This window comes from Amphiura filiformis, chromosome 4 (genome assembly GCF_039555335.1).
Source record: "Amphiura filiformis chromosome 4, Afil_fr2py, whole genome shotgun sequence".
NCBI classification, from domain to species: domain Eukaryota; kingdom Metazoa; phylum Echinodermata; class Ophiuroidea; order Amphilepidida; family Amphiuridae; genus Amphiura; species Amphiura filiformis.
The window spans coordinates 48,855,342-48,880,976 of record NC_092631.1 but is presented as its reverse complement, the minus strand read 5'-3'; the positions used below and the strand labels follow the sequence as shown (position 1 = coordinate 48,880,976).

General features: G+C 35.1%; 1 protein-coding gene across 1 annotated transcript in view; it reads left to right on the top strand.

The window, feature by feature from the left end:
- Window positions 1-509: 509 nt before the first annotated feature.
- Window positions 510-25,635, top strand: part of LOC140150999 (serine/threonine-protein kinase 17A-like) — a 96,338-nt gene continuing 71,212 nt past the window's right edge. The window contains exons 1-2 of the mRNA XM_072173186.1: window positions 510-945; window positions 19,634-19,808. Coding sequence (XP_072029287.1) covers window positions 19,675-19,808 — 134 coding nt within the window. The 5' untranslated portion in view covers window positions 510-945; window positions 19,634-19,674. The remainder of the gene's footprint in view (window positions 946-19,633; window positions 19,809-25,635) is intronic.

Sequence of the window (25,635 nt, the reverse complement as noted above, 5' to 3'; positions counted from 1 at the left end):
TCTGAGTTGACGATGGGGGGGGGGGTTGGCAAGCCAAAATAAGTGGGGGAGCATTTTTGACAGGTTGAACTTGAATGTGGGGGTCGAGCGATCATGGTAGGTCAAAAGGGGGGCAAGGAACACATACAGTACATATCAAATATGCAAAATATCCTGCTCGCTTCGGCACGGTGATCAAGGAGTAGGCCCTACCGGTAGGTTCCCCAAAATCTTACATAATGGGTGGTGGGGGAGATATTGACACGTCAAAAGGGGGGGGGGCAAATGTTATTTGGCACATCAAAAGGGGGGAAGCGATTTTGGCAGACCGTTTTGACCCGAGGGTACACAAAATTATTGCACAGCCCTTCGGGGGTAACAATATCATCTATTGGAAACAATTATTCCCTGAAACAATAAAGCGACTGTCAATGAAGGCTAAAAATAGGAAAAGCCTTGTGCGTTATCGGCATCGGTTGATATCGGTTATCGATTATTCATGAGCTGGCTGTCACAGAATGAATGGGAATTGAATGAAAATAAAGTAAGCTTACATTGGGGGTGAATGAGTAACTGGCAGGTGAATGTTCCAACGTCATGATCAAGGAACAACCTGTCATCAAATAATTATCACCCTATCCTGCGCTTAGCTATGCCTCGTAAGTTACTAGATCATGACTTTTGTGTGATATTTTCAGACGTTCAGAGGCCAGACATTGCCGCGAGCGTTTGAGATCGAAAACGGAAGCAAGAACTTCACGAAGCCCGGATTCTACGGCCAGTCGACTTTTCGCTGCTTCGGTCAGGGTCAGGCCTTTTTAGCTACCGTACTACCTGGAATTGAATTGCAACTGTGAAGCTGGATTATTTATAATTTGTCTGTATTTTATTAAGAGGAAGGATCGTTTACCTGCCAGAGATAAAGACTTCCATCCCAATTCCATCCAGCATTTAATGATAATTAAGGTCAGTGTCTTGTCTTAGACTTTATATTATAGTTTGATAGTTAGTATTTATTTTTGTTTGTAAATTCATGAATTTATAAACTCATGAACTGTATCATGAATACATAAATAACATGATTTACATTGGATGTATTCCTAGTTGAAACTAAGTATCTTTATTTAACATTATGACGGCCAGTCAATATCCGTCCCTATGTTAAAGGAGGACTGGAGGCATGCTGGCAGATCTAGACTATGATGTATTCCACGATTTTTAAAATTCAATCACATACAGGCATTGAGTTTTGAAAATACTAGGTGTGCAATTAATAGCACTCCTTGAAATGTTAAGGTGAGCAATCAGGTGTGCTATAAACCGCACTTGTGAAGAAGCTAAGGCTCTGGCAGATTTTACCCCGGGGGGGCCACTCAAATATAATGATGTAAGCATGCGTGACCAAAAAATGCGTGAAAAGGGTGTTTTTTCGGTTGGGCACGTTCTGCTGCGTGACGCGTTAAGGGGTCAAAAACGGTGATTTTCATGAAAAGGGGTTGTTTTAAAATCGTTTGTAACGCATTTAGGGTACCATTTTAATCCGCTTTTCAAATCTGCTGAAACTCCGATTCGAAAAAGTTTATTCCAGTGTCGTATAAATGTTTAAAGCACTATGTTATGCAAATATATTTCATGACGTGTTACATGTGATTTAACCATGGCCTCGTACTTCTATGTAAAATACCGTTTAGATTAAAAAACGTGCATATTAATTAATGACGTCATGATTATGATGATGGGTATATAGTTCAGTGGAAACGGGGAGACGAAAATCCGGAATGAAAATATCATATGTATTTCAAAAAGATTTTTAGGACCTTTATAGATTCCTCACATTATTCACTACTCCTGCTGGTAGATTTGCGAGTTTCCCCTTCTCTGGATTACTTTAGGAAATTATATATGCAGTAGAAAGCATGAAAAGGGTCGCTGATATCAGGACACGATAATCAACTTTAGGTGCCGAATTCGGAACCAAATACGATGTGAAAACTGCTTTAACGCTATTGCGTCTGGATAAACTATGATGATAAATTACGCTGAATATTGGTATATTCTCACAAAACTACTTTACGAGAATCCAATCAGATTCATGTAACAAGCTACGAATCTGAATTATTTATATTTTAAAGTGGTACGGTATGGTATACCGGAGGGGGGGGGGTAGGCCTAGGCCTATATCCAGGAGGTGGACTCAGTTTTAGTGTTCAATGAAAAGTTACTAACTTAGTAGGCCTACAAATTTGTTCAATTTGTCAAAATCCATCAAAACTTGTAACGTGGGTCAAATTTAGACAAAAACTTGTTTAGGGGGTCAAAATTAGACAAAAACTTGTTTAGGGGGTCAAAATTAGACAAAAACCTGTTTAGGGGGTCAAATTTTTTGGGAAAGCGCTAAAAAACTTGTTTAGGGGTCATTTTGCTCACAGAGGAAAACTTGTTTAGGGGTGTTCAAAAAAATTTGGTCACGCATGCGTACACTCTCATATTTGAGTGGCCCCCCCGGGGATTTTACAAGGTGAGCTATAAATCACACTCGGATGAACAAGTTAAGGTAAGCCATCCGCGAGCGTTGCACTCGCTCACCTTAAAATTCAAAGCCTGCACATAGCATATTATTAGTTATCTGTTTCATGGTTTATAATATAATATTACTCGAGAACTCTAGCTTCGAATTTGCACACAATAGTTACGCATTCGAAGCTAGAGTGCTTTGCTACGGTGCAATTTTTTGCACCGGAGGTTATTTATTCTATTTACATTAATGTTGAAATTTGGATGAAAGTTATTTCGATGAGTCAACTGTATCTTTTCACTTTTGAGCAAGATTTGCCTAATTAGGGCAGTCTATAATTTTGCTGAAGTGTAATTTTAGCAACATTGTTGATGCAATTGCCTGTCGTGATCGGTTGTGTTTACTTCTGAACTTCCATTGCTTTACACGGTGTCATGCTTCAGCGAATCCGACTACATTTTGAATGCTACGGTCTCTAGCCTAGAATGTGAAGCTATCGGTGAGCAAATTCTTGGCTAGACTTCTCGGGCAAGGTTTATATACATACATTGTTGCTTTTGGCTTTACCTAGGCCAGAGCAGCCGATGGTATTTTATAATTTAAATTAAGTTCCGTTTGATTTAGCTTAAGGGTACTACACCCTCGATAAATTTAGATAGACCTATTTTGCATTTTCTCAAAAACTAATAACACAGACAGTAACAAAAGTTATAATGTATATTATAGGGCACGGAATCAATTACTACACTGGAATTTCAGTGACCCAAGACAAGCCGTTCGTTATTTATGATAAGAAAAGAGGTACCGCTAGAATGTACCTCATTTCCGATCAATATACTGAACCGCTTGTCTTGAGTCACTGAAATTTCAGTGTAGTATTATTGGATTCCTTGCCCCAATAATAAACATAACTTTTGTTACCGTACCAGTGTGTTATTATTTTTTGAGAAAAATGCAAAAATAGTCACAAATTTACTACAGGGGTGTAGTACCCCCTTAAAAAAATTTCTTTAAATTTAAAGTTGAGCTTGAGTTAAATTTAAGTTTACAATTTTTTCTTCTTCTCATACGTGCATCCCTCAAATTTTTGAGTATGTATTGTTGCACAGGCTTAGTTCCAATAATTGGAACTCACTGCTCCGACCGTTCTCAAACGTTCAAAATTTGTAGTTACTACAACTAGCACAGGCTTCACGTGCACAGTTTACCTATGCACGATCCTGGAACCTAGGATTGATTGCAGATATCAGAACCGGGGATGGTCCCCCTTCTCTTTTCGAATAGCTCTCAAAACGTGTCTGAATCAGTGAAGCATGACACCATGCAAAGCAATGGAAATTCGGAAGTAAACAACGTCGATCACGAATCACGATGGGTATAGCGCCAAAAAAAGTTGCTCAAATGAATCCTCGGCAAATTGTTAGCCGAAGATACAGATAAGTCATCAAAATAAATTTTGGTACCGGTAACATTAAGGGGGTACTACACCCCTACCCAATTTTGTGCCTATTTTTGCATTTTTCTCAAAAATATAGCGCATTGGTGTCAAGTAAGATATATGGGCAAGGACTACAACTACTGCACTGGAAATTTTATTTCAGTACAGACAACAGTTGTGGAGTTACAGTCAAAAATGAGGGAAACCAATATTTGATCAATAAATCAATAACTACTTGCTTTGAGTTGCTGAATTTTCAGTACAGTAGTTGTAGTCGTTGCCCTATAAGTATATACATATCTTACTTGTCACCAAATAATTTTTGAGAAAAATGCAAAAATAGGCACAAAATTGGGCAGGGGTGTAGTACCCCCTTAAACTTCACAAAGAATTGTTTAATTGGTGACGATTAAATGACTGAAGTAGTTATAGCTACACACTCTATCTTCTATCCACATCCGCACACATGCACAGTAACTATTGTGTCGTCATGGATAGTAGAAAGATTTCTTGATAAATGATGATCAGTTCAGAGCATTTTCTTACTCAATCACACATCAATTGACAAGATTTCTAGTTAAAATTTGGATCTTTCTGAAATGTTGAATTTGAATTGTTCTTATACAAATTACAAGTTGAATTTTGTATCTGAAAATGGAGGTTTAGTTCGAGTTGCTTTTAAGATATTCCCATTGCTAGTGTATAGTACATGTAGTACCGTACATGAACATGTGTAGAGACCCAATGATGAATGTCAGAGTCTGACACAGACAATGGATTTCTTGCTGTATTATAGTGACTATATGAGCAGCATGTCATTTCAGCATTCAGCATGTCTAGATGATTGACACTTGACGGTATCATTTTAAAATACTGATTTAAAAAAACAAACAAATTTATATTGTAAATTATAAAATTAAAATATCAATGAATTTAAAACTTTAAATTAAAAATGCTGCAATGGAATTTGTATGCAAGATTTTTAGTTCAAATTTGGATCTTTTTGAAATGTTGAATTTTAATTGTTCTTATTATACAAATTACAAATTTTGTATCTGAAAATGGAGGTTTAGTCTGAGACCCAATAATGAATGTCAGCGTCTGACATAGACAATGGATTTCTTGCTGTATAGTGACTATGAGCAGCATGTCATTTCAGCATTCACCATGTCTAGATGATTGACACTTGACGGTATCATTTTAATATACTGATTTAAAAAAACAAACAAATTTATATTGTAAATTATAAAATTAAAATATCAATGAATTTAAAACTTTAAATTGAAAATGTTGCAATGGAATTTGTATGCATCCATTTAAAAAAAAAAAATTAAGTACAAAAATAAACAAGAGCAACAAGATTTGAGGTGATTTTGAGTGAGTAGGTTTCTGACAAGAGACTTGTTTGTCTGGTTAAGTCAGGATTGCCAACAAATGTCAGGCCAAATCACCGTCAAATAATCAAAATGTCACCCAATTTCAAGTCGTGGGAGTCAATGTTGAAAAGTCATCCAATTTTGTGTTTTTAGACCTTTCAGGACTGATCATGCAAAAACATGCATGACCATCAAAACATATTCAACCAATCAATTTCTTGCATCGAAGATGCGGTGTGGACATTACCTTCCATTTGCTGCATTTTAAGTCACAGCAACGCGGTACAAGAGTGGTGACTGTAAACATTGTTCACACCACTCATCATATTCACTGAACAATCCTACCGCTACTACCCTCATCAAAATGCGCTGTCTCCAGAGTGTGATTGGTTGGTGCGTTTTTGTTTTTTAAGATGAAAACAAAAACCAACCAATTTCCAAATATTTTCAATCAGCTGCTGAAATGCGCTATTGTTTTCTGTATATGTCAGGAAATGTTCTAAAACTGGGGAAAATGTTCAAAAGTCACCCAATTGGACTACCAAATTGCGGATTTGGCAACACTGCTGTCTGGAATCACAAAGCTGTTAATCTATAATCAGGCAAATCCCATCTAATACAAGAGTATATAAAAAAATCTGATAATCAGTTTAATTGTCATGGTCTAATGCCATACACAGTGTAATAATCACATCACAGGTCTGTTGTAGGGTCTATCAGCGTGTTTCTACTTTTAAGCAAACGGTTGCGAGTGAATTTGTGTGAATTAAGGGTGGTGCGAGGAATGTGCAGTAACAGCCCCAGCAGGAACGGAACAGGTGAAGGTGAATGCGTGGTAATGCGAGTGAATCCGTCAACCACCTGTTGAGGTGGTAATAGCGGCGAATATGCCGTACCTAACATTCGCCGTAGAAACAGTTCGGGTGACAATTTTGCAGGTGACAGACGCCAGAAGTTTGCCGACTACAAAGTATTCAAAATCTGACCTAGAAGAAGTTGAAGGTCACAAAAACTATTTTCTGGACTTCCACCCTCCCTCCCCACTAAATATGTGGACTGGGTAGTGAGTTGTTACCCTGCATTTTACAGCGCAGTAGAAACAACATAAAATTTCTGAAAATATTTATATGGAAAGATTAACAGAAAATCATTAAAAAAATAAATTCAACAAGCTTTATATTTCATAGATGATACTTGATTTCCAGTAAGGAAAATTTAGGGTGGTTCTTGTCGATTTGCGCAACGAATATGGGTGAAACTTGTTGGCAACCCAGCATCACCACTAGTAATAAGACTGTAGTGTACAATATAGGTAGTAGGTCAGTAGAAAATAATTACGAGGTTATTTTGTATAGGCTTAATTTGTTATTGTTTTCAACACTATAAAATGGATTTGACAAATTATGCATATTTCACCAATTCATTTGAATGTACTTGCAGCATAGCATCTGCAGTATAGTATGGCAGGAGTTTGTGTAGACTTTTCGCTTCTGTTCTGTTTTCTGTCAAGATGGTGCCTGACTGCCAGATTTATTATGTTCACTTCACATTCCACCAGATCCATTTAAAATGTAGTAAAACTTCATTGTGTCTACTTGAGGCGTTCTCTATATACTCTTGTGTATACAACAATACATTTTGAAATTATTTGAATTGTTGTGCGGTTTTCCAAGTATTGAAAGACAATCAGTTAGGCACTAGACCCTAAAATTTACCAGGCCTACTGGGTGATTTAATTGGGATGGTGGAATTCCGACACTTGGGATCTGAGGTATGTTTCCTTCCTCTGCACTTGAACTAATGCTATGGTAATATGGTATACCACAATCCCAGGTCAGTGGTTCTGTTTCCAAATATTAGACATCGGAGTTCCTGGTAAATGTATCCAAGAAATTGAATTAGTCAAAAAAGTTAAAAGATCAGAAACTGACAATCCTGATTTGCATTCTTTCTTAATATTGTATTTCCTGTGCTGTAACACACCATAACACACAAGTGTTTTGCTATTTTTGAGTGTCACTGGACTCCGGATGTCAGCGCAAGTGAGCAGTTGACTGAACATTACTAGATGATACTTAATGATTTACAACATTGCTGTTTTTGAAAAATGGCAATAAATAAGTCTTATCCTTTGAATAATTGAGTTTGATATGTTGTTGTACAATAATTATTTGAATCCTTTTTCTTCAATTTGATCAGGACTACAGCATGATTTTACAATTTTGGTTTATAAAATCATAAAATTGAGTCAAAACTTTCAATAGTGTTTGAAATTGGATTTAATATATACGGTATGTTTGCAACTTTGCACTTCAATTTTACTGTGCTTCTAATGGCCTTTATGATTGTATGCTTTACTTGTGAAGAAAATTATAGAATTTTTATACATGGTAGAGCCTACTTTTTCGTAAAACTATTAAATTACAAATAAAATTTCTGTGGGAAATAATTTTGAAATTTGAGGAAACTTGTTTGTTTTCGCATGGGTGATTGGTTTCCTTGAATTTGAAGTACATATTTTGAATTACACCAGATAACAGATCTGTGGTACCATTAATATATCGCTCATTCTACAAAATCCGGTGCCAATAGCCTTTTTTCCATTCTTTGGTCCACAAAAACTTTGACGAGCATTTAGGGCATCAAATATGTTGTTTTTCTGGTAGAACTCAACGAGATCTACACGGACATATATAGTTTTCCATACTTTAAATGCTTTCTTCAGCCTGATTAACCCTTGCAAAGGCTCAAAATCGCTAAAAATGCGTTTCCACAGCTCAAGTGTCACATCTAACCCTGAATATTTTCTTTGAATAAATGCGATTTCTTTACATATTTGTTGTTTTTTAATTAGATAACGCACCATCATATTGTTTATCAACATTATTTTTTAGTGATTAAAATGTCTTTGTGTAATTCTAAATTAAATTGCACTTTCCACCAAAACGCTGTGAGCTACGTTACCCCTTTTTAACACACGTTATTGGAAAGAAGTAAAACAGAGGTTTCAATGTAATTTGCGGTTTTTGAAAGGAAACACTCATAGGTTTTTAAAAATCACAGTAAAAATCGTGATGCTGTAGCATTTTGGCATAGAAATGTTGTAAACATTGAAATTTCGACCGACCATGTTAAGATTGGTGAGCTACGTTACCAGGATTCTATAGTATGCACTTGTATTACATGTACTTCCTAATAATATGTGAAAGCTACCAGTGGTCGAACCCCATTTATATTAGAATTAACCGACATAACGTTCTAACGTTCGCAAATCACATTAAAAACATTAAAAACCAGTGAACTACGTTACTGTGAGCTACGTTACACACTCATTTAAGCATCTTCAAAACTTCTATGAAATGGTGAAATCTGTTTTACATTTCACTCAAGTGATCTTTAATTTGCTTTTTATGACCTTGGATTGAGTAAAACCAGCCCATTTTATAGTCGCAACGTAGCTCACATTGCATTGAGTTTTAGTGTTAAAAAACATCATGACTTCCTGAAAGAAAAATATGCAAGTGGTGTTGGCAATTTTTTACATCTGAAAGTAGTGATACATTTACTTTTAAAAACACAAAAAGCAGGTCTTTTTGAACAACTTTTATTTTTTCAATTTTTTTAGTGGATTGGCACCGGATTTTGTAGAATGAGCGATATAGTGTGATCCTAGTAATTATATAACTTTCATTTGCTAATCGACTACAAAAGAATTATTTTATCTTTCCCATATCAGTGTTCTTAATTAGCCCAATGTCCTTGCTAGGTAACAGCTGATTAAGAATAAGAATAGTCTTTCATCTTTCATTGTTTGTTGGAGATATATGACGCTCAGTTTGCATGCCTGAATGAACCATGTTACAGCACCAAGAAATGAAAATAAGTGGGAGATAGGAGCCGTTTAGCCCCCAGAAACCCTGAAATGTCCCCTGGTCCCATCTAAATTTAAGCTGACCAGGGGACATTTTTCTTCAGAAACTGGCCCCTGGTCACTATACCCAAACATTCAATTCCATAGCCATTAAGGGGGTACTACACCCATCGATAAATTTGTGTCTATTTTTGCATTTTTCTCAAAAACTAATAACACAGTGGTAACAAAAGTTATGTATATTATAGGGGCAAGGAATCCAATAACTACACTGGAATTTCAGAGACCCAAGACAAGCGGTTTGTTATTTACGATCAGAAATAAGGTACCGCTAGGATGTACCTCATTTCCTATCATATATAACGAACCGCTTGTCTTGAGTCACTGAAATTTCAGTGTAGTAATTGGATTCCTTGCCCCAATAATGTACATAACTTTTGTTACCAGCGTGTAATTATTTTTTGAGAAAAATGCAAAAATATTCACAAATTTACCTCATGGGTGTAGTACCCCCTTAATGCATGATGAACTTATTGGGCCCCTTGTTGATTAGAAGTGGCCCCTGGTTCCATGTTGAATGAAGTGAACCAGGGCCATTTTGTGTAAAAAGGAGCCCCTAGTTCATCATTTCTTATTTTCACCCTTGGTTGTTCATGAGGTGTCCTATTTTAGTTTTTCCTCAGCCCATAATTAGCTAGTTTGAATGTCCTCGTTTAACAATACACACCCTTAAATTGAGCCTGTCGCTTTGTATTCTTTTGTCTGGGTGAACATTCCCTACTTGAGTTCAGTTGAATAAATGCATGTTATTTACTTGTATTCAAGTCAAGTATTACTTTGTCACATGGAGTTACATGTGACATGGGTTTGTATGTAATCAATAGTTAAACTTCAAGTGCTCTTCATTTGTATTCCATGTAATTATTATGGTCTGGAGCATTTTAGAAAATGAATTTATGTGAAAGAAATAGTGACATGAAGTAGTCTCAAGTAGACTTTGGATTGGTCTGGTGGTCCAGATATAATGTTTTTTATGACGGATGTCAATATGTGATAAAAAATTGTTTAAAATATTTGTATAATATCAAGTAAATCAAGTGGTCTACAGTGTAATTCAATCTGACAATGCGATGTTTTTAAAATACAACAACAACAGCAGCAACATTGATTGAGTTAATAACTTAAATATGTTTTATTCAAATCAACAATTCATAAGTAAATGACCTGAAATCTTGGCCTTATTTAATATGAATACACTTTTAAATATATCAAGTTCATGATCAAGTGATTTGATTGCTAGTTACACGGATATAAGAAAACAATGAGAAACTTTGGACTGAGCATTCAAGTAATGATTTGGCACAAATGTGACACAGACAATCGGGTGCTTTTTTTCCATGAGTGTATAATGTATACCAGTATAATGTTTGTAACTATTAATACTTCATTTGATAAGATTTTTTTGGAATGAGTTCCTTCTTCTTTTGGCAAAATTTCAATGAACATTTGGCATTGGCTAACTTGAGTACCCCGGTACAATTTTTACAATCAGTTTTAGTTAACATTTTATACATGTGCTACATTTTTTTATACCTGCAGTTTAAAGGACAGTTGCATTGCATAGGCATGTTTCAGGGTAATTTTCAATTTGCTTTATTTATTTATTTCTTGGTTTGTCATAATGATTTTTTAGCATGCATGATTACAGTAATTCTAAGAAAAAATGCCATTTAATAAATTTGCACCAGTTGGGGAGATCCAACATTTGAACTTAATACCAAGTCTTATTTTGTTTTAATAGCTTTATACATCAATTCTTATCAAATTATGAAATTTGGAGTAAACCCCTGTACTGATTTGGGTCATCAGATATATAGTTATTGTGAATTGATGCTATGGGAATACAAGAAACATTGGTGCTGAATTCAGCAGCATAGTAATAAAATGTTGGTAACATTTTGTGAGTCCCAAGAGAAGTCGAGTCTTATTAATAACAATAAATTGTATGTTATTGGGACCATGGAACTAGGTGAGGTAGATGTCATGTTTTATAATATTCTTTAGAAGTCCCAGGATTCATGTAAATGCAAAGATTGAACCTTATATGGGGTCTGCTTGTCTTTTTTTCATTAAATATGTACAGTCATCAGATCTAGTTAAGGCAGTGGCGTAACTAGGGTTGGTAGCACCAGCATAAGCAACAAAATTTAAGCCCTGTACCCCCGAGAATATCTTAGGCGAGGCAATTCTTGAAACATTTGATTGAAATTTTGGAAAAATAAGGCCTACCACTAATTAATTTTGGTTACTAGAAGTTGAATATCGGTCTTAAGTTAAAATGTTCTTTCAAATGATTTTGTGTAGAAATGCGAAAGGAAATTTTGAAAAGAAAATTATCACTTTCATTACTTGGAGGGTGTAGAATCGATGCTGAATTGGTCAATTTGGCGCCCCCTTAAGGGTAGCAGCCCCCCCCCCCCCGTTATGCCACTAAGCTGAGTTAAGGCCCCCTCTTTTATAGACCTGACCCATTTTTTTTGCTATATGCATGTAAAATCAGCCATTTTGGGGCAAACATTGATTGATTTTAATTGAAAAATCATCAGCAAAGTGAGTAAAAGAAATTGGCATTTTTTACAGATTTTTGTGATCATTATTAATGGTCATTTCAGACATTTGATTTGAAAAAAATAAAATGCTCGACCGACTGACCCTACCTGAAAGGTCCATCCGCCCATATATATAACAGGGCCGCGCCTACTCTTTTTTCATAAGGCTGGACACTTCACAGGTTTTTTTTTTACTTTCAAGTGGTTGGCGACTTGGCGTGGTAAAAAAAACCAAAACAAAATGAAACATACAAACAAAATAAAAACAATAAACTATTAAAAAATCCAACAATGTGTCAACTTTTTTTTAAAAAAAAGATGATTATCTGAAATGTTGTGCTTAAAATTTAATTTATAAAATGTTTAGCACATGTTTTAAAGTCTTTCTGAAATTGTTTCATTTAACCCAAGACTGTTACCTGCCATTAACCATTTAACCCTGTGTTCCGCATTTAATCTAAAAACATTTTTAATCATGGCAATAATCTGAAGAAAGAATAATATATGTTGCCGATATGAATCACATGATGGTATGACTGATAGAGGAATTATTATTTGAAACATTTTAGCAATGTGGTTCCCTTTGGTGTTTTAAGGGATATCTCCACACAAAAATATGGGGAAAATGTTATTATATCTGAGATATTGTAACACAAGATTTTGCCGCACAACATTTTCACAATTTGGAAATTAATTTCTGTTTGTCATATTTGATATGTTTCCTCAAACCCTCATGGAAGTTTTTAAATATTACTCTATCTCATCTCAGATGTCAAAGCTTACATGATACACATAACGACACATACTTAATTTGCAGAACGGCTTGTAGCATTTTTAAGTATTAATTTAAAGCATGTAGTGTAACATTTATTTTGTTAATATAATTCAATTATTCTACCTAATTAGCCCCTCTGTCATTTTCATCGGGTGATTATTAAAATGAATAAAGTCACAAATGGGAATTTCCAGGGATAAAACATTCAAAAATATTTGAAGTCAAATTTATTTTATATAACATTTGATGGAATCATGCTGTAGTTTATATGTATTGCAAAGAGAGTACTTGGACAGTGAGTTGTCACTGAAAACAAAATTGGCGCTTATTAGGGGATGAGCACAAATTGGGTTGAATACTGTAGATGAATAAAAAGTAATAATTTGCAGAAAATAGTGCAGGTGCAACCACGGAGAAACTAAGGCCCTTCACAATTAATTCTTAGTTTCCTGTTTCATGGTTGTAAACCAGGGATGAGGCGACTTTTAATTATTAATTATTAATTATCTTTTATTTTCTTTATTTTAAAATAAGTGGTCGCAACCTACATCAAGCCATTTTGACAAGGAGCATGCATTTAATTATTTTACTACTATGTTTGATTTTATACATAAGTAATGGTACAATTAGGTTCTATGTTTATTCATCATTATAGATGATATGATCAAAGTCAGAAAGTAGCAAATGGTAGTCATTAAAAGTAATTTTTAAAGAGAAAATCCAAAATATAAATAAAATAATTAAATATTTTGCAATTCTCTACTTTGGACGCGGGCGGGAAACAGGAAACTAAGAATCAATTGTAATTGGCCTAATCCAATTAAAACTCATCTAGCTGTGGAATATATAATTATTACAAAATATTTTTATTGCTGTAAGAACCTTCATCCATTTTTGGAGACAATCACATTTATTGTGAGAATAAGGTTACTGCGAAGGTCAAAGAGACTGCTGAGAATTAAATCTTCTGTTTTTGCAATCTTGACAAAGGTAGTGCTCAGTGACCATCACCATTGATCACATTAATTGGGGAAAAATGAATTATGGACCACAATAGCCTCATCCCATGGCATAGTTCAACAACCTCAATTACATAATCATAGTGCAAAATTTGACCTCAAGTTGCAGAGTATGAGTTTTTATACCCAAATTTTCAAAGGTCATTCAATGAATGTATAAATGTATTAGTGTTTATGTGCCCCTGATAGATGAGCATGTTGTGGATCCTAGTGATATGAAATCATAATTTGTGTGTAACCTTCACTATATTTTGTAAGATTCAATTTTTTTTTTTCAAATGGCTTTAGTCTAAAATTGTGCCATTGAATTAATTAATATTTATACGAGGCTATTTCGTTAAATTTGGGGGCAAATCTGCCCTGAGCTAGTCTGATGAGTATGACCTGTTGTTTTCTTAGTTACCAAACTATCTACTCAGACAGACTCTGACCACTGAAGAACAATTTACCACAGAAGTCCACTAACCCCGGGGGGTTTACAAATGATCATACGGGGCGTGCACGCAAATATGGGTAGCATTTTCAGCCTCTTGGTATATCAATGACCCCTTTTTCAAAGCCTATTTTGGTATATGAATGGGTGCTTTTTTCAAAATTTTCTCAATTTTTTTCGGAAAATAGCCCAATTTTTCGTTAATTTAGCCAAAATTTTCAACATTTCCCCAAAAGCCGAAAATTTGGACTTTTGGTATATCAATGGGTCCGAATTTCTTGAAAAATTGGTATATTTATGGGTCCACTTTCAAATTCTCAGCGGCACGTCCCTACCAAAACCAAACTTGAGTACCCCCCCCGGGGCCACTAACTGTCCAGCCTGACTCTTTTTTCAGGCGGCCCCGGTCAATGGACTTTTTTATTCATCTTTCTTGCACCATTAAAAAAAATATTTAGTGATCATAGTATAAGAAGGTGTTTGGTATTAAACTAAGCAAAAACAGGTCCTACTCCAGAGCCAGGGTCCTACTCTTGGTCCTACTCGTCAGATAAACCCTGAGCGCCTGACTATTTGGAGCCCTGAGTTTATATTACTCAACTTTTATTATTATTTAAAATTGAAAAGAACTCTTCTTGGAAGGCTACTTGTTTTGTAAACAATGTCCATGATGTAGGCCAATATGGCTGTCAAACCCAAAATTCTGAAGGGTATTCTGAAGGAATTACCTTTTTTTTTACTGTGATTGCAGTCCTGCATATTTCACAATCAGCTGTGAAATTGTTGATCAATAATGTTTTCGTGGGGTATGAATGTACAACATTTGCCCTTGCCGACTCTGTGTGGTATTTGGCTATGAACCAGGTGAAAAACTAAAAACATGTATTATTTTGATCAAATTAGATCCATATGATTGCTATGTTTGTACACCTTGAATGCCAACCAACTAGTGTTGTCAGATGCCATGGGAAAATTAAGGGTTCACATCAAATTTGGGAAACCATTAATATATTCTTTAATATTCTCACAACATTTATAAACTTACAAGTAAATTCACATCAATCCTAATGTGGGGGGGGGGACTTGACTTCAGAAGTGACGGTGATGTGCGGGCAGCAGTTTGAAACTAGGGATCTTTTGGTGAGAGCCTAGGCACCAAAAAGGGGGTCTTTCAGTGAGAAGGACCCAAAAAAGGGGATCTTTCCGTCCGTGAGACTGGGGAAAATCTGACCAATTGGGTCAAGATATGAAAGTTGATACAAAATTTTCAAAAATTCATCAAAATTTGAAACATTTTGAAATAATTTTTGAAAAACTGAAAAAATGGGGTAATTCAGTGAGAGATTATCAGAAATTTAACCATTTTTTTTTTTTAAAAAGGGGGTCTTTTGGTGACAGGAAAACAAAAAGGGGTCATTAGGTGAGAGGGTGTTCAGTCCAGTTGAGGCAAGTGACAGTGTGACACCCATAGCAACTTTATTAATTTAAAAGAACTCTCATTGGAAGGCATTTAAAGGAGTATTTCGTGATCCTAGCATCCTATGACATTTTTCAGTAGATATCCATAAAAAAAGCTTATTTCCAAAATTTCAGTTGATTCCGATTTTGCGTTTGCGAGTTATGCATGATTATGTGTATTACACTGCTCCATAGACAATGTGTTGTAATTTCGTTCTGGTGCACCAGAACGAAATTCAAATTAGCGATATTTTTTGCTAAACGAATTAATCTGCAAGAAATATTTGGTACATAAGTATGTAGCCAGAGGTATACAGTGGTGTAAAAATCTCAACTTTTTTGGGAAAAGTGGGGGATGAGGCTGTGGATCACGAAATGCCCTTTAACACTTTAAATTGTAAACAATGTCCATAATATAGGCCAGTTTGACTGTCAAACTAAAAGTGAAATTAATATGTTTAAAAAAAGAAAAAAACTGACTTGAGTATGATTAAAGATATTAAAGCATGATCAATGTTGCCAGACATGTTTCAAATATTATGATACATGTATAATGTGTTATGTCGATCAAAGCCGTGTTGATGGTCCCCAAAAGGTCCCATGAGGCACACCCCCTGGCTTTGTTTTCAGGTGGAATTTTGACCCCTAGAGCAGTAATTTTTACCTGTTCAATTGTTTTTGAGGGGCCTTTAAAAATCTTAAACCAGACGGAGAAAAGTTCAATGTATTTTTTCCTTTCAAATAATATGTCACTTGTGGCACTACAGGTGCGCAAAGTATTCAATCATAGATTTCAAATGTTTGTGTTTTATTGGAATTAAAGATACTAAAAAAGTGGAAATTTTTGCAGATTATTAGTTTTTTAAAGTGCTATTTGCACTAAATTCAAATAAGTGCAATAAACAAATATGCATAAATACTTTTTTTTTTATGTATGTACGAAAAATTCAAAGTACACAAATTTAAAAACAAGTGAAGTACATTATACATGTGATTCAAAATCTTCAAAGCACAAATAACTAAACATGCAAAAATAACTACTTTGACAGTACTAAATACAAAATGTATAAAGTGGGCTTTCATTTTTTTTTGCTCTATCTAGATGCTTGCACAAAATATTTGTAATTTTTTTAAAGCATGAAAAATGAATTGCACAAAAATTACCACGTTCAGTTTGCATTTCCAGCCCAGTTTTGTCTACAGGCTGTTTTTTTTCTGGAAGATTGGAGTTGTCAAAATATGGGATAAGTAATGTAACCTTTTCAAATGTCAGGATTTTGATTATGATGCATTTCTGGGGTTATATTGTGCATTTTTACTGTGCAATCAAGTTAGCTCAATCAGTATGGCAATGCTTTAAGACTCTGTTACATTGGTGCACTATAAATCGCTGCACTTTTTTTTTTGTGTGTATTCAAATAAAGACCAGAGCACCATGAAATGCATCAAAATTCAAATTTTTGAACACGCATCTAGATGTGCTAACAAAGTGAACAAATGGCAAGTCATTCTAATTAAGACAAAATCAGAGTAAATTGCAATGTTTTATGAAGTAAACATAAAAACATGAGCTATATTGTGGTGAAATTGGCCTAATATGATCGTTGATAGTTTTTGATGAAATATCTGATAAATTGTGTGTAATCATCGAAATAACTTACATGTTTAATATTAACATTAATAATATTAACAGAACTTACAGAAGAGATGCATCAAAACCGTTCTTGATAAGGGCACTTTGCTCACCGAAGAAAAACATGATTTTCACCTAAGTTTGCATAATTATTTAAATTAGCTGCCATCTTGGATTTCAGGGTGATACTTAAAATATTTTGAATGTCAAAAAAAAAAAAGTGTGTGAGATTAATAATGTAGGAATGTGATATATATTTTGTTTTTATGAAATGTTGGAGTCTTTTTTTCAGGATAATTTACAACTAGGGCCTCATACAAGAACCAAAAGATCACATCATTGGAGAGCAATATAACATTTAAATGAAACCATATTCCAGATATGGTGACCCATATCTTGCCAGATCAAGAAGATAACAAAAATGATATTCAACCTTTAAACAGGTGACTCTGTACTTTTTCCAACTTTCTGACTGGAATTTGGGGAAAGATAACCAGGTACCATGGCATGGGTACTAGTACTACTAGGTGTTTCATGACAAATCATTCTAGGTATTGCCGTATTTAGTATTTTGTGATCCTAGCATCCTCTTTTTATGACATTTTTCAAATATCACAGATATACTTTTGTAGGTCCTGTGGTTCTTGAGTTATATTGTAAAGAGGGCTGAAACAACAACACTTAAATTGTAAAACATACATTCATTTAACAACAATAAATTAAGCAAGTTTTCAAAGTATATGATTTTGCAAAACACCAAAGTGTTATTTTTCAATAATATATTGATTCAGATAATCAATACCTCGTATACCCTTAAATATGTTTATTTATAGGTTGTTTCCTTTAATCTCAAGTGCATGGTTGTAAGTTGAGCTTGTAAGCTAGTGTCATATTTTAATCTAATTGGGAAGCATCTTCCTTTTGTAGTCTGTCAGATCAGATTACCACTTTATAAGTGGGTCTGTAAAGTTTGACAATAGTATAAGATATAAAACACCTTGCTCACTTGAAAACATTGATTTTGTTAACCTGATTATCAACAAGCTCCAAATGTTATAGTAACATCTTTTATAAGGAAAGGCTAAAGATAAGCATAGCCAAAAAAAACCCCAAATTGTTTGTTTGCCCTTCCGAGACAAAAATTTGGAGGGTCGGTAGGGCGATCCTTTTTTTTTTTTTTTTTTTCGTGGACTCTTCCTCGATTTTTCCTCCATTTTGAAAAGGCTAGTATTGACAAATGCTTGATCATTTTATGGTAAAAAATTGTGTGTTTTTGGACTGGATTTAAATGGAAATACTTCTTGTTTTCAATCAAATATGCATTTAATAAATAAAATGAGTGAATAACAAATATAAAAGTTCTTGATGTCCAAATTTAAGGTTTCTTCTAAAAAAGTGATAAAACCGACCCAAGATTTCCAGTTTTTTTGGTCGGTCGGTTGAAGGCAACCAAACATATTTTTTTTAGCCTTATAGTTATATTTTGTTACTTTTTTATGAGCTGTCATATATATGTATAAATATGAAGAATGGTTTGTTATCATGGTTATTGCATGGAAGTACTACTTGAAGTGCTCTTGTAACAGATAATTTTACAAAATAACCGAAAACAGGAAGCAATCAAAGTGGAGGTCAATGGATGTATTACTCACAAACAGAACTGGTATTGTATACCCTACTCATGATACAATACAAGGAGAGAAAGTTGAGTAGTTTATTTCGGGGGAAAATCTTCCAATTGTAAGAACTCATATAGATAACTGATTATGCTATTAAATTTATTGGAAAGAAACTTTTTTGTTTTGCTTGTATGATTTCCAGCGGAAGTTTGTTATCTTGCATAGTTGCATTGTGATGATCTATGTGGATATAGACATAGTCCACCTGATTTTGCATTCAGTTGGCTGGTGGAAGCCAGATAGGCAAGTGAAAGGTAAGGTTCATGTTTGGGAATAACATTCTGCAAGCTGTATTTAACACTACTAGTACTATACTATCTATATATTATAGCCTATCAAAAACCCTTTATACGACCATGTGAGAGAAACAACTGGGTACCACTCATTCATGGAAACCAGAGTCACCTCTGTTTGCAGCTACGCCTCTCCCAGTATCCAGTATAGAACCCTACATTGTAACCCTAAAAACCCCAACCTATCCCTAAACCCTATTACATGCAGGAGTGATGGCAACTTTGGGGATTTGGAATTGTAATCGCTCCTCAACTATATTGTCAACAAGCATAAATCACTTTTGCTCTAGATCTATAAGGAAAAAAAAAAAGGTTTGTCTCAAGGCTCATGACTGGTTTGAAAACAAATGCGAAATGCGATTTTTTAAATATTTTTATTCCCGACTTGGTATTTTTATGGTATTTTGAGAAAAAATGTCTGATTTTCAACGAATTTGAGCTTTGAGACCAACCTTTTTTTTTTTTGCCTAATATCTGTGCAATGAAACTACTTCGGAAGATGTTAAGTTTTCTAACGGTCAATTGTCTTTTTTTTTTCCCCTTCTTTGACTACAGGCATTAAACTAGCAGGGATTGAATAAGCTTGGAATACATTGATGCCACTCAAGGAGGTGTCCGTTGGGAAACGAAACCAAGGCATGAATGCTGCCGTAGTTACAGCGGCAACAACAAGCCGCTACAGGGAAGGGGATTTCCACAGCTCATATTCCGTCCTTAATGTACTTGGAAGGTAAGTCATACCATAAATCTATAGCGGGAAGATTTTTTTTTTTTTTTTCGAGCAAGCCTTCAAAATTATCCTTGACTGATGTGAAACTGAATGAAATCAACCACAAAACTGTTCGCGACGATAAAAATTTTGGATGAATTAAACCGTCATGCTAAAAAATGTCCCGAGCTATACACGACTTGACTCAGCTCAGCTTGAAGAAGTCCTGAAATAGGGTACTCCTTTGTGTCTGTCTGGAAGTCAAACACAGCTGTTCTGGTTGCATAACATGCAGACTTTCTGTCTTTACAATGCACACATTAATTTATGCGACTGCTAACAAAGACACTGTGTGTAAAACATGTACGATTGCTAGGGATTCATCTGCTTCCTTAATATGGCATGTTGCATGAGAACATAATTGACCACTGGTTTGTTCCCCTTTAGAATCTATTCATGCCAAATTGCCAATACATTCTTTCTCCCCTTCATGTTCATCATACATGTACCTAATTAAGAACTTCTTCCAGTTCCTTGTGCGCGAGTTAGGACTTTGGGATTTTGTAATGTCAGAGAGGGCCTATCATGGTCCCCTCTGCACTGAACAAGTTTTTTGGTGTTTAGACTATCATTTATTTCACTTTGGAGAGCTTTGTTTTACCAGTCATATGTCTAGAAATTTAACAGCACTATGGTGATTTTGAGGTTTGAGAATACTGAAATGTGTTTTTCAAAGTTGGCAGCCCTGTATACATAGCTATACATGGCTATGACATGGTTATATATGGCTATACATGGCCATACATAGCTATCCATGGCTATACATAGCTATCCATGGCTATACATAGCTATGCATGGCTATACATAACTATGCATGGCTATACATAGCTATGCATGGCTATACATAACTATGCATGGCTATACATAGCTATGCATGGCTATACATAGCTATGCATGGCTATACATAGCTATGCATGGTATTCTGACCATAACCCATAACAAATGAGCTACAGCACCAGTGGTGCTCTTGTATTGATGAAGATTTCCTGGCAGTGCCTTTCATATTTTCAATGGGTGCATCCATACTCTATGAGGTCTACATTGTATGGTCAGTCAGGAAAGGATACACCCATCAATGATCCATATCATTATTGATAAATTATGTAAATTGACAATGTATGTGCATTCTACCACAGAATGATAACTGTGCTAGAATATTTTCCAAAATTCTGTGGAGTTTGATGACCTGTTAAAATCAATTGCCCGTTTCCGGTGTCTCTGGATGTGAACAATTAGTCATGTCCAAACGACACTCATCATTCTGTGTTGCATTATAAGCTTAATATCTTCATTTTAGTGTCTTTGATAAAATTTTAAATCCATGTATTCTTATTTCACCTGATTGATGTGAGTGGTGGGTGTTTACGGCATAATTGATACAGATTTACGGACTTGCTGTCAATTCCGTCATAAGTTATTCTTAGATATGGACACACGAATGTGCACTTCTACATTAAAACCTAACAATGTCGGAATGATCATTGATGTAATTAATTACCCAATTAATTACAATTAATTGTCACTATTGGATCTGAGAATATGGAAGGAAGGCTAGATTATTTATCCTAGTAGTATGTGTACCTTGAGCAAAACTAGAAGTTCAACAGAGGAAAGATATTTCCTGATATCGTCGCACGTGTAAGACCAGTGTTCCCGCTAAAGCCGTATGGGATGTGATTCATGCAGGCCTTGGTAGTATTGGCATAAAGCCTTCCAGGATGGACAGGCCTCAAAATAAGCCAGAATTTCTGAGGGCCATTTGGGCCCTTGATCTTTAATGTTGGAGGGCCCTCACAAATTTTTGTGGGCCACTGGTATTAACCTATGAACCCCACAAAAAAGTGAGAAAAATTGCCACAAATTTTGCGGGCCATTTGGGCCCGCCGGATGTGTCTTTTTCGGGCCCTCACTGATTTTCTGGGCCGAGGGCCTGCTGTGGGCCCTCCTTATTTCGAGCCCTGAGGATGGAAAAGGAAAAAGAGGTTTTCAATACAATATGACCATTCTTATGCTTTAAAAGTTAGTGAGATTTTTAGCCTAAGCTGGGTCAAAAATCTCAATAATGGTCAAATTGGTCCAACAACAAAATGGCCATTCGGTCAAATTGGCCAACGGTCAAATTGGCCCAACAACAATATAACCATTCTTATGCTTTAAAAGTTAGTGAGATTTTTAGCCTGAGCTGGGTCAAAAATGATACGATGAGCAGTGTTCCTTCCTGCTAAGGCCATCCTATTGCATGCAAACAAACATAATACACAAACATTATTCAGGATGATAGGTTTTGAAAAAGAGAATTTGACTCAGGATTTATATGGATACTGAAAATTGTGCAAATTGTACTAGGAATTTATATCAGTATCACAAATGTTGGCTTTTTCAAACACATTTTAATACTCGCTATCTTCCACTGTGCCAAAATCAATTTGTATGAGTTTATTCTGACTTAATGACAAAATGTCAGAATCTTTTGAAATAAACATCAACTTTCTTGGAATAACAAATAATAAGGATTTAAATTTTGTTATGATGCTACATTAAGGCCCCCATCCAAGCGTACTAAATTTAGACTACCTGTATGCACAAGGCAATGCAAGGTTTTGTTTACTTCAAATAAGCATCTCTGCAACTCTGAAGTCAAGCCATGGAGGCATGATGCAGCACATTCAGTCATACAAAGGTAAATATAAGCATTTATATTAGATCTGTGATGGGGCTAAAAGGGATGTTGGTTATTCAAAAGTGCCATTCTCAATTCATCCTCCTCCGCCTCCTCACGACACTCTTCACCCTTATCCAATACAAATTTCCGCTCCGCGAGCTATGTTTTCGCATCTTCCGCCTAGAATAACACAACCGGCCTATTCCGTGGGTATTAATTTCATCACGCACAACCAGCTTTGTCCTGCCACCGAATGGAAAATTATTGAATTGTCCCCGAGGTTATGCAATAGCCACTTATGTGCAATGTAAAGAGATGGTATTAATCTCTCTTGAAAAATAATGCGCAACTAATATTTCAAAATTTAAGAAGTAAATTTGGAAGAGGATTTTAACTTACAATAGAAGCTAATATTTACATGTTTCCCTCTTTTAAACTGAATTGGGAATTTATTAATTCTCGGTATGATCGATGAAGTCATGTTTGGATTACGATTACATGAGTCAAAATTGACATTTTGTGTGTTTTCATTCGATAACATTAACAATAATAATTTTTAAAGCATGTCATTTTCAACTATGTTTCATGTACATGTAGTTTGGAGCCAGATTTTCTAAATTTTGTAGCATACGATATATAATTGTTCTCTTTTTTTAATTGACTAAATGGTAAATTATTAGAGCACTTAATTTAATAGTTTATCAAATTTTAAAAGGGCAATTCGCGATCCACAGCCTCATCCCCCACTTTTCTCCAAAAAAGTTGACATTTTTATACCAGTGAAAACCTCTGGCTACATAATGTTTATGTACAAAATTTTCTTGCAGATTAATTCGTTTAGCAAAAATATTGTGAAAGTTGAATTTCGTTCTGGTACACCAGAACGAAATTACAGCACATTGTCTACGGTGCAGTGTAAATTAATACACGTAATCATGCATAACTCGCAAATATGCAAAATTGGAATCAACTGAAATTTTGGGAATAAGCTTTTTTCTTGGATATCTACTGAAAAACATAATAAAAAGAGGATGCTGGATCACAAAATACTCCTTTAAATTAGAATGATATTTTTGAGAATAAATGTTGTCTGGCAAGGGACTCTTTTTGTTTGGCTCATCACATGGAGTTGTTATTGATGATGTATTTTTAGAATTAATTAGCATTTTCGTAATTGACTGTGAAGATTTAAGGTACCAGTTATGTTTGCAGAAGTACTTCATCTACTTGGCAAAGCAAATATGCTCAGTGTTGTAAACCCAGTGCTCCTTGTGCCTTGAATTGGTGCTAGAGAATAATTGATTACATTTTCTCACAAGTCTAGATTGGTATAGAGATAAATTGTAACTCAATTTCAATTTTACTGATGAATATTGTATAATTATAATAAATATTTTCGGATGATATGATATTCAGACTGACAAGAAATCGTTAACAACTTATTGCTAGGAGCTTGAACCTTCATCTTGCTCTCGTTATGTCATGATATATGAACGAATTTGGAATGTGTGATGACGTTGGATATGTATCTTGCATATTTGGGGAGCAAGTTGTTGATGCTTTGGCATGTTTAGGCTGATTATAAGGGAACAAACCAAAAGATCGATGATGTCCTATAAACGTAACTAGTTTCGTTTCTCAGCCGACCCCCTCTCCCTGCCAAAAACGTAATAAAGAAATGTTAAAAATTTTGACATAATAATAATAATGACACATTCTTCAGACCGATGTTTTTGTACAAACGTGAAACGTAATCGAGTATTTTTACCCCCTCCCCCCTAAACAAAGCTAGTTTCGTTTATAGGACGTCATCGATCTTTTGGTTTGTTCCCTAAAGGATCTATGTTTTTAATATTGGAAGGGCTCAAAGAAAAAGCCAATTATACTAAGAAGAAGAGAAGGGAAAGAATTTCCAGTCTGATTTTATGCATACTACAGAAAAATCGTATCATTAAAGATTTGTATCTTGCATATTTTGGGGAGCAAGTTGTTGATGCTTTGGGAATAGGCAGATTATAAAGGATCTAGATGTTTTTAATATTGGAAGGGCTCAAAGAAAAAGCCAATTATACGAAGAAGAAGAGAAGGGAATTCCAGTCTGATTCCGTAATTGCATTTAGAATTATGCATACTACAGAAAACACTAAATCTTATCATTAAAATTTAAACAAAATTTGAATGTATTCAGTTAATGAAATTAATTACATAAAGCACAAATTATGAGGTGTAAAATTCAAGATGAAACCCACCTTTCTACTCTTTCTGAAACAAGTATAATATAAGGTGGGCTCCACGTATGACATGTTTCTAGTGTGCAAATGGTTGACAGATGATGCAGGGTGATGTGAGGTAATGTGCGTTAACAGCCCCAGTAGAAACAGATCGGGTGAAGGGAGATGTGGGATGATGCAGGGTAAAATCATCGTCAACCGTGTTTGGAGGTGGCTATTAGTCTATTACTGGGGGCAATACAAATGTTAGAAACAGTATGGGTGATGTGGGTACCTTGGAAGTCACAAAAACTGTGATAAGCTACAATATGGAAATAAATAAATTTAATTTGATTTGATTTGATATGCGCGCCGTATGATCCCGACGTGTGATCCAAACCTGACCTTATGCAAATTAAAGGCCACAAGAAGTGTTTCCATACTGATGGCTTCCAATCTTAAATGCACAGGGAACCTCTTTTAGTGGAATGGTTACCATGCTTATAGAGTGGTAGAAACTGCACAGTTGATGGTGAAATATGTGGGAGAAGAATCATAGGACTTGATTCAAGATCATAGCCTAGGTCTCTGTTGAGATTTACATTTAGTTGTTCTCCCAAATGGTTATCAAGTGACCGATGGCAGTAACACATAACATTGCTGACCAACCACCAAAAATTATGTCTCTACTTTCCGATATTGATCGATTCATTCAGTCCCAATAATTTATAAGTAATTAGTACTACTCTGGTGACAATGTGTCCGGCCAGGCAGCTAATAATCATTCTATTTACCACAGGTTATAAGTATTACCACAGACCTAGCAACCAATAAAATTAATATTTTATTGACATGTTTTTAGCCAGGAATATTCCATTGTCAGATACATTGTACATTTGAAGCACTGAGCCACTGA